The sequence below is a fragment of the Apodemus sylvaticus genome, chromosome 2 (genome assembly GCF_947179515.1).
Source record: "Apodemus sylvaticus chromosome 2, mApoSyl1.1, whole genome shotgun sequence".
NCBI classification, from domain to species: Eukaryota; Metazoa; Chordata; class Mammalia; order Rodentia; family Muridae; genus Apodemus; species Apodemus sylvaticus.
The window spans coordinates 62,675,077-62,691,993 of NC_067473.1; the positions used below are offsets into that span (position 1 = coordinate 62,675,077).

The window sequence follows — 16,917 nt, forward strand, 5'->3', positions numbered from 1 at the left end:
ACTGAACTACTGACCGACTGGAGCAGAGAACGCACTCCTCAGATCCACGGCTGCCAAGCACGGTCCTTAGGATGCATGCCAGCACCTGAGCTGCTACTTCATGGCAATAGTCTGCAGTCATTCTCTAAGAACCCAGTGGCTGCAAGGCCCACTGGGAGGTTAAGCAGATATGTCCCACAGTTCTTCATGCCTTAGCTACTTAAGAGGGGCAGCACTCTAGAGTCTATAGTCACTACTTCAGATGCTTCAGCTTGCTTCCATACTAGAGCAGCTCTTATCCTTCAGGGTCGGATGGATGCAAGTAAGAGCCTAACATCCAAGTATGGTGATCTCAGATTACTATGAGGATTGGGAAAATGGCAGCTGGTGACTCCAAGAACTGGAAGAACCACTGTAAACTAGACCTTAGCTGTGCTTTACCCAGCTCTACCACAGGAACTATGAGAGTGCCTTACATCTTCAAGTATCAGATGAGCTCTGACCCTGTCCCTAACAGTCACGGAAACATCTACATAGTCCTCTTTTCCCAGAATTGCATTGTTCTGAGATAAAGAAGTACTGTGGCACACAAGGAGAGAATGGAAAAGGGAGGAGTAAACTTAGGGGTTCTTTGGAAAGACAGTTGTGTTAAAAGATTGCTTTGCTAAAGCAGATATGTGAATATTTTGCTGAAGTGGACACAGGTGAAAGGCTAAGGCAGACTCAGGAAGGAAGGTTTCACTGAAGCAGACACAGGAGGGAGGGTGCTCTGCTAAAACAAGCACATGAAAGGACATGTGATGAAAGATTCTTCACCTAACACACATGCATTGGTCTGCCTAACATTGTTTAGTTGAGCTGCATTTGTTGGGACTTCATAGGGAGAACGGCACCAAACAACTTCTGGTGGTGGGCTGTGGCTAATTGCTGCTTCCAAGGACTCAGGACAACTGGCAGAGTGACATCAGCTAATACAGACTCATGTGGTGAGGACCCACGATGTTTAGAGGGAGTATAAACAGGACTCAATGGACTGCGAGAAGTCTTGCAGTTGGTCTCGTGCCTTCGTGCCTTCGCTGATCTTTGCTTTGTTGAGAGAGGCACAGCCCAGAACTTCTGCTGGTCCGAATTCCTCCTGCCAATCCGGCTGAGGCCTAGCTGTTCTTACTAAGTCATGCTACTGCTGCTGCTATCCGGACACGACTGAACTGGATTGCTGGTTTATCCATGAAGTGTTTGCAGATGGATAGAGCTGCTGCTGCTGCTGCTGACCTGTAAACCGAATTGCTGATTCCCTGACAGCATAGATGGGAGTCTCTCCAAAGAACTACTAAGTTTCTACTTCAGAGGAGGCTCCTTTTTGGGGGGTCTGATCTGCTTTTACTACTGACGAAGCCAGGAGACTTCAGATTCCACTGACAGGAAAGAAATGGCTCCCTGTCACATGTTTCCTAAGAGGCACCTTGTCAGAGATGATAAGCAAATTGTGCCCACGTAGGGCCACATAATGCACTCCCAAAGACACTTCAAATATGGCAAGGATAGCAATTATACTCTCCTTGCCTGGGGCTAACATGGCCTAAAACTATATGTTCCTATGACTCCCCTCTCTTAGACTAAATGCCCCTCAGAGATTCGCTCAGAGATTCCCGGCCAACGCACCAGATGTAAGGGTCTGTGTAGATGTTAAGTCTCTTTCCTTTTCCCATCTCAAGGGCTTTGGTGAGGGCAACGAGCTCTGCCCTCTAAGCAGAGGAGCCTTCTGGTAGGGCCTGAGCCCAGATGACTCTGTTTCTACCACTGCTGCCCCAGCCCGTCTTTTTTCCTTCTCCTAAGAAGCTGCACCCATCCATGAACCAAGTGGCATCCGCCCCTTCTAGTGGCTGGTCAGTCAGATCTTTGCACCACCCATGTGCTTCAGCTGACAATCATGAATAGTGGGGGGTCTAGGAGCAGGGTGGCAGGGTTCAAACTCATAGGGGAAGCCAATGTAATTTGGTCTGAATTGAGCAGTAGAGTCTGATAGTGAGTCATATGAGCGTTAGTCAGCCATCAGTCTGGAGGCCGTCAGATTATGCTCTCCAGGGCATGTGGGGTGGACAAGTCCTGGCCCATAGTCAACTTGTCTGCATCTTTGACCAGCATTGCAACTGCTACTACAATTCGCAGGCAGGCAGGCTATCCTGCCACCACTGGGTCCAGTTTCTTTGACAAATAGACCACTGGCCTTCCCCACGGGCCCAATTTCTGCATCAGCACCCCCTTTGCTATCCCCTTATTCTCAGCCACAAATACATGGTCACGTCTGGGATGCCTAGGGCAGGGGCTGATCAAGGCTGTTTTAATAGCATCGAATGCCTGTTGTTCCCTGTCTCCCCAATAGAAGGGCTGTTTATTCTAGGTGAGTGGATACGGGGGGTCGGGGGGGCTCCTACCTCAGTGAACCCAGGTATCCACAGTCTGCAGAACCCAGACATGCCCAGGAACTCTCTGACTTGCCTTTGATTGGTCGGGGGAGGGATGTGGAACACAGTCTCTTTTTGGGCCTTCGACAACCACCTCTTCCCATCCCTGAGGGAGTAAACCAGGTAACTGACCTGTTGGCGACAGATCTGGGCCTTCTTCGCCGAGGCTCGATAACCCAGTTTCCCCAATTCCTTGAGGAGCCGGCAGGTCTCTTTAAAGCAGAGTTCTTGGCTGGGGGGGGGGCTGCAAGAAGAAGATCATCTACGTATTGTAAAAGAGTCAGCTATGGGTCGCAGGAGCGAAAGGATACCAGATCTTGATGCAGGGCCTCATCAAAGACAGTAAGCAAGTTCTTGAATCCTTGTGGTAACCGGGTCCAGGTGAGCTGCCCCACCATACTCTGGGTCCTTACATTCAAAGGCAAGGTACTCTTGACATTGTTCCGCCAGGGAAAGGCAAAATAATGCATCTTTTAGATCTAAGACTGTGTACCAGGTTCTGTCAGGAGGCAAAGAGCGCAAAAGATTATATGGGGTGGGGACCATGGAATAGAGGTCAGCTACTCACTTGTTAACCTCCCTAAGGTCTTGGACTGGCTGATAGTCGTTAGTCCCTGGCTTTCGTATGGGGAGGAGAGGAATAGTATTTCAGGCGGACTGGCACTTCCACAGGATCCCTAGTCCTAAGAGGCACATGATGTGAGGCCGAATACCATCTTTTGCCTCGCTAGGCATAGGATCTTGGTGGACACTAGCAGGGCTAGGCAGAGCTTTAAGTTCTACCTGGACAGGAGGTTCGAACTTGGCCTCTCCCATTCTGTCTGTTTCAGCCCAAGCTTGGGGGTAAGTCTGCCACTAGTCCATGTCAGTCCAGGCCTAAGTATCTTTCTCCTCAAACAGTTGGTACTCATAGTCTAGCCTCATGATCAAGACTTGGAAGCCAGGTGGTGGCAGTGCACGCCTGTAATCCCAGCACTCTGGGAGGCAGAGGCAGGCAAATTTCTGAGTTCGAGGCTAGCCTGGTCTACGGAGTGAATTCCAGAACAGCCAGGGCTATACAGAGAAACCCTGTCTTGAAAAAAACCAAATCAGAAAAAAAAAAAAAGACTTGGATAGCCCCCCCCCCCCCATGTTGGTCTCCCAATTGGGGACCCTCGGGCAAGAAGTGACTCTGGGCTCCTATTTTGGTTCAAAGATCTCACCCTAGTAAGGGGTAAGGGCAGTCTGGGATCACAAGGAACACGTGGGATACACGGCACATGCCAAGGTCCACTGTTGTTTGGGTAGTCTATGAATATTGTTTGTTATTGGTACCCCCTTGTACCCAAGATCTCTTGTTGGACACTGGCCCATCTGGGTGTAGGAGCACAGAGTGCTGGTCCCCGTATCCACAAAAAACTGGGTGTGATTCCCCTCTACCTTTAGAGTTACCCTGGGTTTGGGGAGGGGTTCTGAACCCTGTCCCCCCTAGTCACTGTCTTCTTCGCGCATAGCCAGCACTCTAGGACTGAGAGGCCCCTCTTCTTTTTCCTGGGGCAGTCCCTGGCTCAGTGCCCTTTTCCTTACAATAGGCACACTGATCCTTTGCTATTGGCTCCCTCCGGTTGCCCAGTACTGTCTTACTAGGTTCTCTAGTTTCTTTAACTACTGTGGCCAGTATCTTGTGTAAGGTCCTCTCTTGTCTTTTATCTCTTTTTAGCTCTCTAGCTTCTTGTTCTTTCTGCTTTCTTTCTTCTTTCTCTTCCTCAGTCTCTCTGTTATGCTATACTTTCTCTGCAACAACCTGCACTAACTTTCTCAGCGACTTATCTTGCAACCCTTCAAGTTTCTGCAACTTCTGCTTTATGTCCTTGTAAGACTGATCTACGAATGGGATTGTCACCATAGCTTTATGCTCCTCACTACTAGGGTCATAAGGCATAAAACGGTGAAAAGCTTCCATGAGTCATTCTAGAAACTCCTCAGAGCCCTGTATAACCTCTCTTATATTAGTCAAATTCGTGGGGTGCTTCCCAGCCCCTCAGAGATCTGCCATTAAAGTCTGGCGATAGACCTTTAAGCCCTCCTTACCTTCAGGAGTATTAAAATCCCAAATTGGCCAGGTGAGTGGGAATCCCGCCTTGATGTCAACAGGCAGTAGTGAGGGCCTCCTTCCACCTGAGCCTGGAACATTCTTTTTGGCCTCTAGTAGGATTCTCTGTCTTTCCTTGGTGGTAAAGAGGACCTGCAACAACTGATGACAATCATCCCAAGTGGGCTGATAAGAAAAAGAAAGAGAGTCTAGAAAATCAATAAGGGCCTTAGGGTTATCAGAAAAGGAAGGATTGTGGATTTTCCAGTTATAGAGGTCTGCCAGAGAGAATGGCCAGTATTGCAGTAGTTATTTTCCTTGATTATCAATGGGCCTGGAGGGGGAAAGCCACAGTGGTCTCTGGGGAGGTTCCCCTTTTTAACTTCCACTGACAGGTTGTGAGCTCTACTTTTAACTTCCCTCCAATGGTCTAACGTCAGAGTCAGGAGGGTGGAAACAGTCTGTCCCATGATCTCAAACACAGTCATCAGTCCAAGTCCAAGAACGAAACAGAAGCCAAAATGACATATTAAAAAAAACAACCACCTGGTGACCACTACAGAAGAAAAACAAACTCAGATAGCCGAAGACAGGAGCCCCCTGTGCCCAGATGGAGACGAACCCTATTGGATTTTTTTCCCCAGCGAGAGACCAGAGCGTCTTCCGAATCCCGGGTCACCACAGCATTCTGGCACGTCTGCCCGCAGTTCGGCCAACTACAGATCAAACCGAAACTACAGACCGAATGTGGTCACCAAAACAAAAGAAGAAAACACACACACACACAAGACACACAGGCTGACAGAGACGGCAGACAGGGATCCCATGTTACCTTGCTTGAGCGGTCCTCCAACCCAAGGTGTCTGGATTGGTCAATGTACCAGATGTAAGAGTCTGTCGGACGACCCCCACTCAATAAGGCCACGGAGACCGGAATCGCTGCAAACTGCAAGAGGTTTATTGTTCCAACAGGTGTTGGGGTCCCCCAGCACACAGGAGAGGAGACCCTGGGCTCTCAAAGCATACACTTTGTATACACATTTTGGCGGGAAGCTTAGCGGTCACCTGAGTTGGATGACTGCGATTGGTTACCCTGAGCAACATTTAAAATTATTGGTCAACTCGAATGGGGGTTGTTTCCATCATTTGGCCCTGTCCTGCCCACCGTGTGGTATTTGTGGTATTTCCTGGCATTGTTGTTTTGTCTCTTCCCTCTCTGCCCTCACCCTAGGCAGGGTGGTTCCCAGTTTAGGCCATTTCCTTATCTGTCCTCCCCCAGGCAGTCCTGGGCAGAATGGAACGTTTCAGTCCGGCTGTGAGCCCCCATCCTTGGTTGTTGGGATCTGGCCTGCTATTTCTGACAGGGTTCTCACAATGGCTCAGAGGTTAAGAGGGCTTTTTGCTCTTGTGGAGAACTGAAGTTCTTTTCCCAGCACCCACTCTGGGATCCTGACAATTTCCTGTACCTCTAGTTCCAGGGTATGCCTTTCCCTACCCTCTTGTGGGCACTGTAGGCACCTGCAATTCATATACACATAATTAAAAATAAAACCAATCTTTCTAAGAAGAAAAACAAATGCAATAAACAAATCATACTCTGAACAATGTTAGAAAAGTAGTCTCCTTGGCAACCTTTGGAGATGTAAACCCCTTCCCCTCATAGTACAGTCACTATGTCAACTTGCTTCCATCTATGCTAGCTCTTATCCTTCAGACTCAGATGCAGGGAGAATCCAATATCCAAGTGAGGCCATCTCAGATATACAACGAGGATTAAGAAAATGGCAACTAATTATGACTTCTTAAGAAATCCACACTGGTCATATGAGGCGTATGAAATAGAAAGTTCTGCTTTCTTTAGAGACTCCGTTGTATCATATGTTTTTCTGAAAACTGTCTTATGAGAGGATGTTTTGCTGAAGTAGACATGTGGTGGGCTTTTTTTTTTTTTTTTTGGAAGCTGCCTGGAAAAACTCATTTACACGTGAGATGACACGTGATGTTTGAAAAGAGTATAAGTATATACCCAAGATACAGTGGATGACCCTGTGGCATTGGTTTACCTTGCCTTCTTAGATGATCTTCATTTGTTGTGCCTTTGTAGAGGAAAAAAATGCACCAACGCATTTCTTGTGATATTCCAGAGGATTCTTGCTGCTCCTGTGGACTCAGGCCTATTGACAGAGCCTGGAGGTTTCTTCTGGATCAAATGGCCCATGACTGATTAGTGAATGGTGTTTGTGAATGGATGGAGCTACCACTACTGATTCATGTAAATTTAATTGCTGGTATCCTGACAACAAACATTGGAATCTCCCCAAAGAACTATTTCCAAATAGGTCCCCATCCCCCTTTGCCCTATTAAACTACCTCTTGTGGGTGGTGGGCTAGAAGAGAGGTTAAAGAGTTTAAGAACCCTTATTAGGGGTTGGAGAGATGGCTCAGAGGTTAAGAGCACTGTCTGTTCTCCCATAGGTCCTGAGTTCAATTCCCAGCAACCACAGGGTGGCTCATAACCATCTTTAAGGAGATCTGATGCCCTCTTCAGGCATGCATACGTTTATACAGCAGAGCACTCATGCATTTGATTAATTAATTAATTAATTAATAAGAGCACTGACTGCTGTTCTTCCAGAGGACCCAGGTTCAATTCCCTGCACCCACATAGCAGTTCAGTTCACAGCTCTCTGTAACTCGGGGTGCAGGGGAGCCAACATCCTCACACAGACATGCATGCAGGCAAAATAAGTGATTTTTTTTTTTTAAAAAGAACCCTTATTAAAGTAGGTTTTGAAAAATATAAGCCTACAGGGATGTTTTACTCTCTCTTGAAACATCTTTCTGCTTTTAATAAACCTAACTTTATATTTGGCTCACCTTGAAATTAATTTCTTTGTTGAAGTCCAGTTTTCTACTGATAGAAGTCTCTAAAAAAGAACTACAGGTGTCATGTGGAGTTGTGTTCCTATAGCTGCTAACAACTCTAGTGTTATTGGTAACTTAGGGGAGAGAATTGGTAGAATTATTACAGTACATTATGGAATATTAGAGATGTCCCCACAGGAGACATGGTCACCTCTTTTGCTCAGTCAGTCTGAAACTGAACACAATTTTAGTAGGCAAATAATTGTGATTTCTCATTGAGTCAGAATATCAAGGAGATGTCAGTATGTTGGAGGCATGTGCCATCAACACATCTCTCTTTATTTACCATTACCCCATCCCCCTTATAGACAGGGATTTTCCGTGTAACCTCAGCTATCCTGGAACTCTCTAGGTAGATCAGGATGGCCTCAAACTCAGAGAGACTCCCCCTGCCTCTGACGCCTGAGTGCTGGAATTGAAGACACGTGCCACTGGTTTTAATCCCTCCATCCCCATCTCACTTTTTTTTTTTTGAGACAGAATATCACTGCTTAGCTCTGGACATCCTGGAGCTAGCTCTGTCAGTCAGCTGGCTTCCAGTTCACAGCGATCTTCCTGCCTCCACTAGGATTAAAAGCATGTGCCACTGCCACCTAGCTTAACCCCCCTCCACACACCTTTTTTTTTTTTAACTAAGGGAATGTACTAAAGTGCACATTGTTGACCACCCATCTGTTTTCTTCCCTGGGAAAGTGTTCTGTTACAGTCTCCACATTCTTTAAAGAGTGCGCCCTTTTGTCTCCCCACTCTTTGCTATGTTATTACAGTTCTCCAGCTCTGGCTGTCAAGTGCCTGGGATTAGCTATAATCCTAGAGATCCTAGACTCCTTACTGCTGTCAGGGAGTCAACACTGCAGATAGCTCCACACCCCATCAGTTATTTTCCACTGGGAAAATCAGCAGTGGATCTCTGGAGGGTTGTTTGCTTTCTCTTGATTTGTACTGTGTTGCCCAAGCTGGCCTAGAATTCCCCACCACTCCTTCCTCCAGGCCCAGTGCCACTGACCTTAGGGACCCTGGTGTACCTCTCCTTAGTGTGTTCCAACAGTCTCCATGATTGTAGTTCCTTTGAGCCACACTGTAGGGTACAACCTTCTGATGGCTATCCTGGTCTAAAGTAGTATATTTATTTTAACATATGCCTATTTCACAACTACTTTGTTTATCGCTTTTTCAGTCTGTATGTATCCTCATTTCCCCAAGCTCCAGCTCTGGGGAACTATCCTAGCACTAGACCTGCCAGGATAGAAAACCTTATGTCTTGAGCATGGGTCCTTAAATCAACAAATACTTCAGTATTCAACATTGTATTACAGCTTGGTGCATTGTTTTCTTGAATGGGTAAGATTGCATATCAAAATATGTATAGTCAAAAAAAGAGAATTATTGAATATAGATCCCTTATTCTAGAGAAGTGATAAGGGAGGGGAAAGGAAAGGGATTTTTTCAGAGTATCAAAGGAAGTTTGCTGTTTCATTGCTTTTGATTTTTGTCTATTATTCTTGGAGTTTTAATTGTTGTTCTTAATTGTTTTGTTTTGCTTATTTTTGCAGTTTATTTTATTTATTTATGAGTGCTCCGCTATATGTACACCTGCATGACAGAAGAGGGTATCAGATTCCTTTACAGATGGTCATGATCCACCACATGGGTGCTGGGAATTGAACTCAGGACCTTTGGAAGAACAGCCAGTGCTCTTAACTGCTGAGCCATCTCTCTAGCCCCTGTTCTTCATTGTTTAACGTTGTTTTACTGGTAAATCTATGGAGCGTGCAAAGCTGGAGATGTGAGGACACCCTGGAATGGAGAGCAACAGGAATCAGCTGAACTGCCAATCAGAAGGAAGCAACACACACCCAGACTGTAATGAGTCAGTAAGTCACAGAAATCAACAGTACATATATAACTGAGCTGATTCAGATACAATGTCCAAAGTCTATGCCAAACAGATGTTCCACTGAAGTATAGGAGTCGGGAGAGGCATTAGTCACATGATCAGGTGACAGGCAAGACAGAAGCAGGGGATGGCCAGGAATTTTCCCTAGCTAATGAAACAGCAGAGGATGACATCGTTAACTAGAGAAGAAAGCTCTAACCACAGAGAAGGGGCAGGCATTCTCTCAATGTTGGAGTTGAAATGAGGAACCTCGGGCTGCATGCTCTCTCTCCTCTTAGCAACACTACTCACTATGCCTTAGTTTGAAAGCAGAAGAAATGGGGATAATGACGCCCTTGGGTGGGATTAACTTGATGACAACTGCCTAGAGCAAGTAGCCAGTTGGCTCCTAGTGAGTTTTGTCTGCAGGTAACTGTGGTCTCCTTCCAAGTTGCATAGAAGTGACCTCAGTAATCTGAAATGATACTGTGACTCCTAAAATTAGGTCGTGAAAACATTGTGGCTTCTTTTTTGCTCCCTACCTCTGGGGAAACCAACTCTCAAATGATGTAGACATTCAAGTCACCCCATGAGAAGATCCACGTGGCAAGTAACCCTCCCACCGACAACCAGTGATGAGTTGTCCAATATATGGATAAACCACTTGGAAAGGAGATGTTTAGCCTGAGCCAGGACATCAGATGACAATAGCCTAGGCTCACAGCTTGACTGTGGCTATTTTGGGAGTGTGTATCAGTGTTGTCTTATGATTTAATGCATGTTTTCTTTTAAACAAAAAGAATTATCTATTTATTTTAACTATATGCGTACACTGCACACTGCATCAGATTCCATTACAGTGATTGTGAGCCACCATGCAGTTGCTAGGATTTGAACTCAGGACCTCTAGAAGGTCAGTCAGTGCTCTTAACCACTGAGCCATCTCTCCAGGCCTACACAATTTCTTGATAACTCATAAAACCAGTGCTTACCATTGATAAAATAAGTAGTAATGAAATAAAAACCAATGTATAGAAAATATTAATAGAAATGAGAATTACAGAAGCTGGGCGTGGTGGCGCATGCCTGTGATTCCAGCACTTGGGAGGCAGAGGCAAGCAGATTTCTGAGTTCGAGGCCAGCCTGGTCTACAGATTGAGTCCCAGGACAGCCAGGGCTACACAGAGAAACCCTATCTCGAAAAACCAAAAAAAAAAAAAAAAAAAAAGAAAGAAAGAAAGAATGAAAGAAAGAAAGAAAGAAAGAAAGAAAGAAAGAAAAGAAAGAAAGGAAAGAAAAGAAATGAGAATAGCATGCCACATCTAGGGCAGTGGTTCTTGACCTTCCTAATGCTGTGCTGTGACCCTTTATTACAGTTCCTCATGGTGTGTTGACCCCTAAGCATAAAATTATCATCATTGCTACTTTATAACTGTAATTTGGCTATTGAGCAGTGTCTGGTTCCCAAGACCATTGGAAACATCTTGGAGTGGTCACAACTCAGGTGTACTGGCTAGTTTTGTGTGTCAACTTGACACAGGCTGGAGTTATCACAGAGAAAGGAGCTTCAGTTGGGGAAGTGCCTCCATGAGATCCAGCTGTGGGGCATTTTCTTAATTAGTGATCAAGTGGAGAGGGCCCCTTGGGGGTGGTTCCACCTTTGGGCTGGTGCTCTTGGGTTCTATAAGAGAGCAGGCTGAGCAAGCCAGAGGAATCAAGCCAGTAAGAAACATCCATCCATGGCCTCTGCATCAGCTCCTGCTTCCTGACCTGCTTGAGTTCCAGTCCTGACTTCCTTTAGTGATGAACTGCAACGTGGAAGTGTAAGCTCAATAAACCCTTTCCTCCCCAACTTGCTTCTTGGTCGTGATGTTTGTGCAGGAATAGAAACCCTGACTAAGACATCAGGTTAAGAACCGTCCATCTGGAACTTGTTCATGGTTTGTCTTCTTCCTTCAATCCACCGCAAGGCAGAAGATGGGATTCACCGAGGAAAAGGAGCAATGCTCTCACAGCCTGAGTCCAGTCATCAGAATCCATATAAACACAAGGAGTCAATCAACCCCACACGTGTCCCTGACATCAGCACACGTCATCTGCTCCCGACCCAGGGCTTACCAGGCTATCTCGATCGAGAAGGGGTCATACTTTCTCTGCCTCCTGAGCACCTGGATTGCAGAGGTGCTGCACCCACACCATATCTTTTATGGGGCGCTGGAGATCCAAACTTGGGTTCTTATTCTTGTGGGCCAAGGGTCTTAATAACCGAGCCATTTCCCCAGCCCTAAACATTTGTTTTGACAACTATTTATAAATCTAGAGAACAAAATGGAAAAGCTAACATCACTTAAATAGATTAAAAGTTGCTGTTGTCTGTAGTGGAAACATGGGCATTTCTGTTTTGTTTGGTTGGGTTTTTTGTTGTTGTTGTTGTTGTTGTTGGTTTGTTTTTTTGAAATAGGGTTTCTCTGTATAGCCTGGTTGTTCTCTGTAGGCCAGTCTCAAACTCAGAGATTTGCCTGCCTCTGCCTCCCCAGTGCTGGGATTAAAGGTGTGCACAACCAGTACCGAGCTTGCTTTTTTTTTTTGAGACAGGTTTTCATCGTGTAACCCTGGCTATCCTGGAACTCACTGTGTAGGTCAAACTGGCCTCAAACTCACAGAGATTCTGGCTCTAACTTCTAGGTGCTGGGATTAAAGGCATGCTCTGCCACAGCCCAACTTGGAATCATAGAGTTTTTCTTTTTCCTTTTAAGGAAAACCAACCTTACTGAGAAATGTACAAACATTTTTTTTCCTGTGCTGGGGATCAAACTCCAGGCCTCACAAATGCTAGGCATGTGTTCTAATGCTGGATTCAGCTTCCCTCCATTCCAGGCCTGATCAACTCTTCAGTGTCTTAACATTATCCCAGCAGCTCATGGCTCTGTCAAGAAAAGAGACATCATTTCCACAGTGGTTTCTGAGGCCCACGGATGATTGTCAGTATGCATCAGGGTAAAACTGGAGAGATGGAGCTTCAAGAGCACCCTGTTGAAGAGTCAGAGAGATGCTCAGTGAATTAGGAGCACTTGCTGCTCTTGTAGAGGAGCAGGGTTTAGTTCCCGGCACACATATCAGGCAGCTCAAAACTGCCTTTAATCCCAGATCCAGGGAGTGCAACACCCTCTTCTGGCTTCTGTGCACACCTGCATAGATAAACATGGGTGCACACACGTACAATCAAAATAAATAATCTTTGAAAGACTGCTGCCTTGAGGGGCTGGAGAGAGAACTCAGTAATTAAGAACCCTGGCTGCTCTTCCAGAGGTCCTGAGTTTAATTTCCAGCAACCATGTGGTGGCTCACAACCATCTGTAATGGGACCAATGCCCTCTTCTGGTGTGTCTGAAGACAGCTACAGTGTGCTCATATACATAAAATAAATAAATAAATCTAGAAAAAAAATGAGAATGCTGCCTTGCACTCGAAACTAGATTACCATTTAGACAATCAAAATCCGTTCTCATGGGATGCAGTTTACATGTTATCAGGTATACTGGCTTTAACTGGACACTTTAATGGTTTTGGGTAATGTTACATAGTCATACAATCATCATCACAACCTAGATATGTATCACAGCTCCTTAGAAACAGCTGCCTTCTCCCAAGCACAATAAAGCTGCAAGCCCTAATATCTCTCACTCCAGGAATCAGCTTTCCTGTGCTGATGTTTTCACGTTTTATAACACTAGGTGTGCTCTTTAGAGCTGTCCTTGGGGAAAATAACTTTTCCAGTACACTTAGGGCCACCTTCTGTCCGTTATAACTACAACATGTCTCAAACAGCCTCCACAAAGATGCAGAGACTTAAAGCACTACCACAACTTTTCAGAAAGTATAAGTAACACAGACTTTAGACCATAGTAAGAGAGGCCTCTGCTCTGGGTTCTACCATCACTGTTTGCAAAACTCCTTAGAATCAACAGTGCTGGGTTCTTGTACTCCCTCCTTTATAGCATGATGCTTAGAGTACTGGGTCTCTACCCATGCACCGTCTAGTCTGCATGCTTGAGTAGGGCCATTTCCTGGGTCTTCCCTTTAGGACTATAAGAGTATAAAAAATTCTAGGACAGATGGGTACCTAGAGCTTGAATTTGTTGGCTCCACGAGGGTCCACAGTGATGTACAAAGCCCTTTTAGTGCAGGTTACAGCTTGGGGTGAGGAGGGTTAAAGGCTGAGGATTGGGGTTAGATCTTTGAGCACCTCCACACCTGTTAAAGAACTCCAGTATTTGTAAATTGGAGTCCAAATGTTTTACATTTTCTTGTATGTATCAAGGCAGACTGATAAAACATTTCAGCTAATAATTGTGCAGGGTTGGTTTTTGAATGGTTCTTCTTTGTTTGGTTTCATTTCTATGCAATGTTCAGCACAGTCAAATCAACAGGGATAAAACCAGAGGAGTGGTTGTCAGAGGCTAGAGAATGCAAAATGATGGGTGTCTGCATTGTAGGGTTTCTTTGATTTTTAAAGAAAGATTTATTTATTTTATGTATATGAGTGCTCTTCCTGCATGCACCTGCACACCAGAATAGGTCATCAGATTACATTACAGATGGTTGTGAGCCACCATGTGGTTGCTGGGAATTGAACTCAGGACCCTTGGAAGAGCAGCCAGTGCTTTTAATGGCTGAGTTATCTCTCCAGCACTGTTGTAAGGTTTCTTCCTGGGATGATCTAGAATTTAAGATTGGTAAAGGATACAGTGTTGTGAATACACTAAAGTCTACTGAGTTGTACTTTTAAAAGATTATTTTGTAATTATTTGACTATTTCAACTAAAGGATCTGTCATCTATATCACAGCACAAAAAGTAGCTAAAATAAATTTTTTCAAATTTTTATTGAAAATAGGAATATTTCTGAGATTTGGAAACAAAAGGATTTTAAGTGGATTGCTGGTCAATCTGTGCATTTTTAAAGTGTATATATTTGCCTTTCCATACACATCTCTGCATACCAATTTGTTTGTGTATATACAGACATGTATATATAAAGACAAAAGTTTGATTGCATGTTCTCTAAGGTCCTTTCTAGCTCCAACATTCCACAATTTCATCGTTTAAAAATAGTTTTGCAGCTAAATTAACAGTGCTCTGTAATAAATACTCCATTCTTGCTTTAATTGTACACACATTTTTACAGTTTGTAATGTGTATAGGTGTGCTGGAGAACCAGCTTGACTCCATCTTAGACTTAAAAGCCCATTTATGGGAGGCGGAGTCAGGCAGATCTCTGTGGGTTCCAATTAGCCTGCTGTACAAAAAGAATTCCAAGGCTGTTACATAAAGAAACCCTATCTTGAAAACAAAAGCACAGCCAGAGCTACAGAGAAACCTTGTCTCGAAAAAACCAAAATAAATAAATAAATAATAAAAAAAAATAAAAGAAACCCTCCAACCCCCAAACAAACAAAAAGAAAACAAAAGCAAAGCAAAGCAAAAACAAAACGAAAGTCACCTTATAGTAAAAACAGAACAAAACAAAACAAAAACAAAAAACTAAGTTCATTCCTGCTTATTATTAAACTTCTGTTTCTTAAAGATTGGGCTATGCCTCACCTATAGCCTTAACAACAAACAGCTCTATACTGCCTGTTCTAAAAATGGCAAATCATGCCATTGTTTCTAAAAGCTGTTTATAATCATTTTGCAACCCTACCTTTGTTTCAAAAGGTTATATGACTACCTTGTTAGGGCTGTTGTTACGCCCACCTTGCAACCATGATTGTTTCAGGAGGTATTTAGGGCTAACTTGTTATTACTTGCTATATAGCTCTGCTCCGCTCCAATAACACCCCCCCCCATTTTTCCCCATTTCAACCCCCGCCCCTGATCCCTAAGCTCTATAAAAACCTTGTCTTCCTCACATCCAATGCTGATCTCTTTAAACTGGCCTTAGAGAGAGGCAGTCCGTGTACGAATAAAAAACTTCCTTTAATTAATTTGGCCATGATGACTTGGGGTGGTGGTCTTTCTCCCATCTTTGGGATTAACACTGTCTCGAGGAAATATTTTGGTATCTCTTCTGCCTCCAAACTATCCTTTGGTTCAGCAGATACCAGCAGCAAACAGAGACAAAGTACCCGACAGAGGAGCTGCTGTCCTCCGCGACCTAGGCAAAACGGAAGTGGTCCTTGAAAATTACCTTCCCAGGAAATTTGCGTTTGAAATATACTTCTTAGTTGTAATAGTAATTCTAAGTCGCCTTTTCCGAAACTACATTCCTAAGCAGAGACACAACCACATTTTCATCCGCAACACAAAGAACAAAGATCCGCTCCCTTGAGAGAAACATCTACTCTTCCAGCTGCGGAAACACATGGAACCAAGAAGCTGAGGGCATTGGTTCTGGGACGAGCTCTTCTCTCAGAAGGACCAACCTCCCGGCGGCGTTGCCCTGGAGACGGAGCTAGCTGTGTGGATGTGGCATCTCGCATAAGCACAGCCTTTGCAGACTATCTGCTGCGGGGGCTCTCAGGACCGACGCCAAGATGGTCAGTGGCTCTGAATAGTAAGGGTGGGGGATTTTGAATAGGTTTGTACCTGGGCTAAGAGCTCTCAACGCACTATTGGATAGAATCTAGGTGTGTCTCTAGAGGCGAGCCCTTTATCCCTCCAGTGTTTCCACTGGGATTAGGGAGAGATGCGAAGAAATATACCTCGGTGCTCTCCTCCCTCTTGTTTCTTCATTTCCCGATGCTAGATTGTGAACTGGGGGGAAAAAGAATCTGCGTGAGTGTTTGTCTCTTATGGATAAAGTTGTTGGAAGTAGCTATTGGTTCCCTTTCAGTAGTAGGTGATGGTCCTTTTACTAAAATGCGCATCAAAAAAAAAAAAAATCTGAATAGCTTCCTAGGGTTTGATGGTAAGGATGTGACAAGTAGATCTGACTGAGAGAGCTGTTACTCTCAGTTTTAAAATGACTTTTGATAGAACAAAAGTTCTATTTGCTATTTGTTTTACAGATGCTTTCAAGGGCCAAACCCGCTGTGGGCGGGGAGTCACCACACACTGACAAAAGAAAGAAGAAAGGGAGGAAGATTCCAAAACTAGAGGATCTACTTTCCCAAAGAGATTTCACTGGCGCCATTACCCTATTGGAGGTAATGTCCAAAGAAGGTTTATTTCTCAGTCTGGTGGATGATGGGTTGAATGCTGGTTACTATGCTACTGTGGGACAGGTGGGCACATGATGGGTAATCCAAACAAATGTAGCCTGATGCATATACCAGACTCCAAGTTAACTATAAACCTAATGAAATATACATTTTTTTTTTTTGGAATGGAGAGATGGCTCAACAGTTAAAAGCACTGTCCAGAGGATCATAATTCCCATCACTCACGTGCCTGCCCACAGCCATTAGTAACTAAAATGTTAGGGGATTCAAGGCCTTCTGGCTTCTTTCAACACTAGAAAAACATTGGATGCATAGACATACAAGAAGACAAAACACTTGTACACATAAAATTAATATATTTTTAGTTCCACAGATGGTGAATCTATACTAAAAATACAGTATTACATTTAACAGTGTCAGTTTACACTTTATTTACCAT

The 16,917-nt window shown here is 44.5% G+C and overlaps 1 protein-coding gene across 1 annotated transcript in view; it reads left to right on the forward strand.

Annotated features, from left to right (window-relative positions):
* Positions 1–15,757: 15,757 nt before the first annotated feature.
* Positions 15,758–16,917, forward strand: part of Ift56 (intraflagellar transport 56) — a 48,288-nt gene continuing 47,128 nt past the window's right edge. The window contains exons 1-2 of the mRNA XM_052173461.1: positions 15,758–15,854; positions 16,326–16,463. Coding sequence (XP_052029421.1) covers positions 15,852–15,854; positions 16,326–16,463 — 141 coding nt within the window. The 5' untranslated portion in view covers positions 15,758–15,851. The remainder of the gene's footprint in view (positions 15,855–16,325; positions 16,464–16,917) is intronic.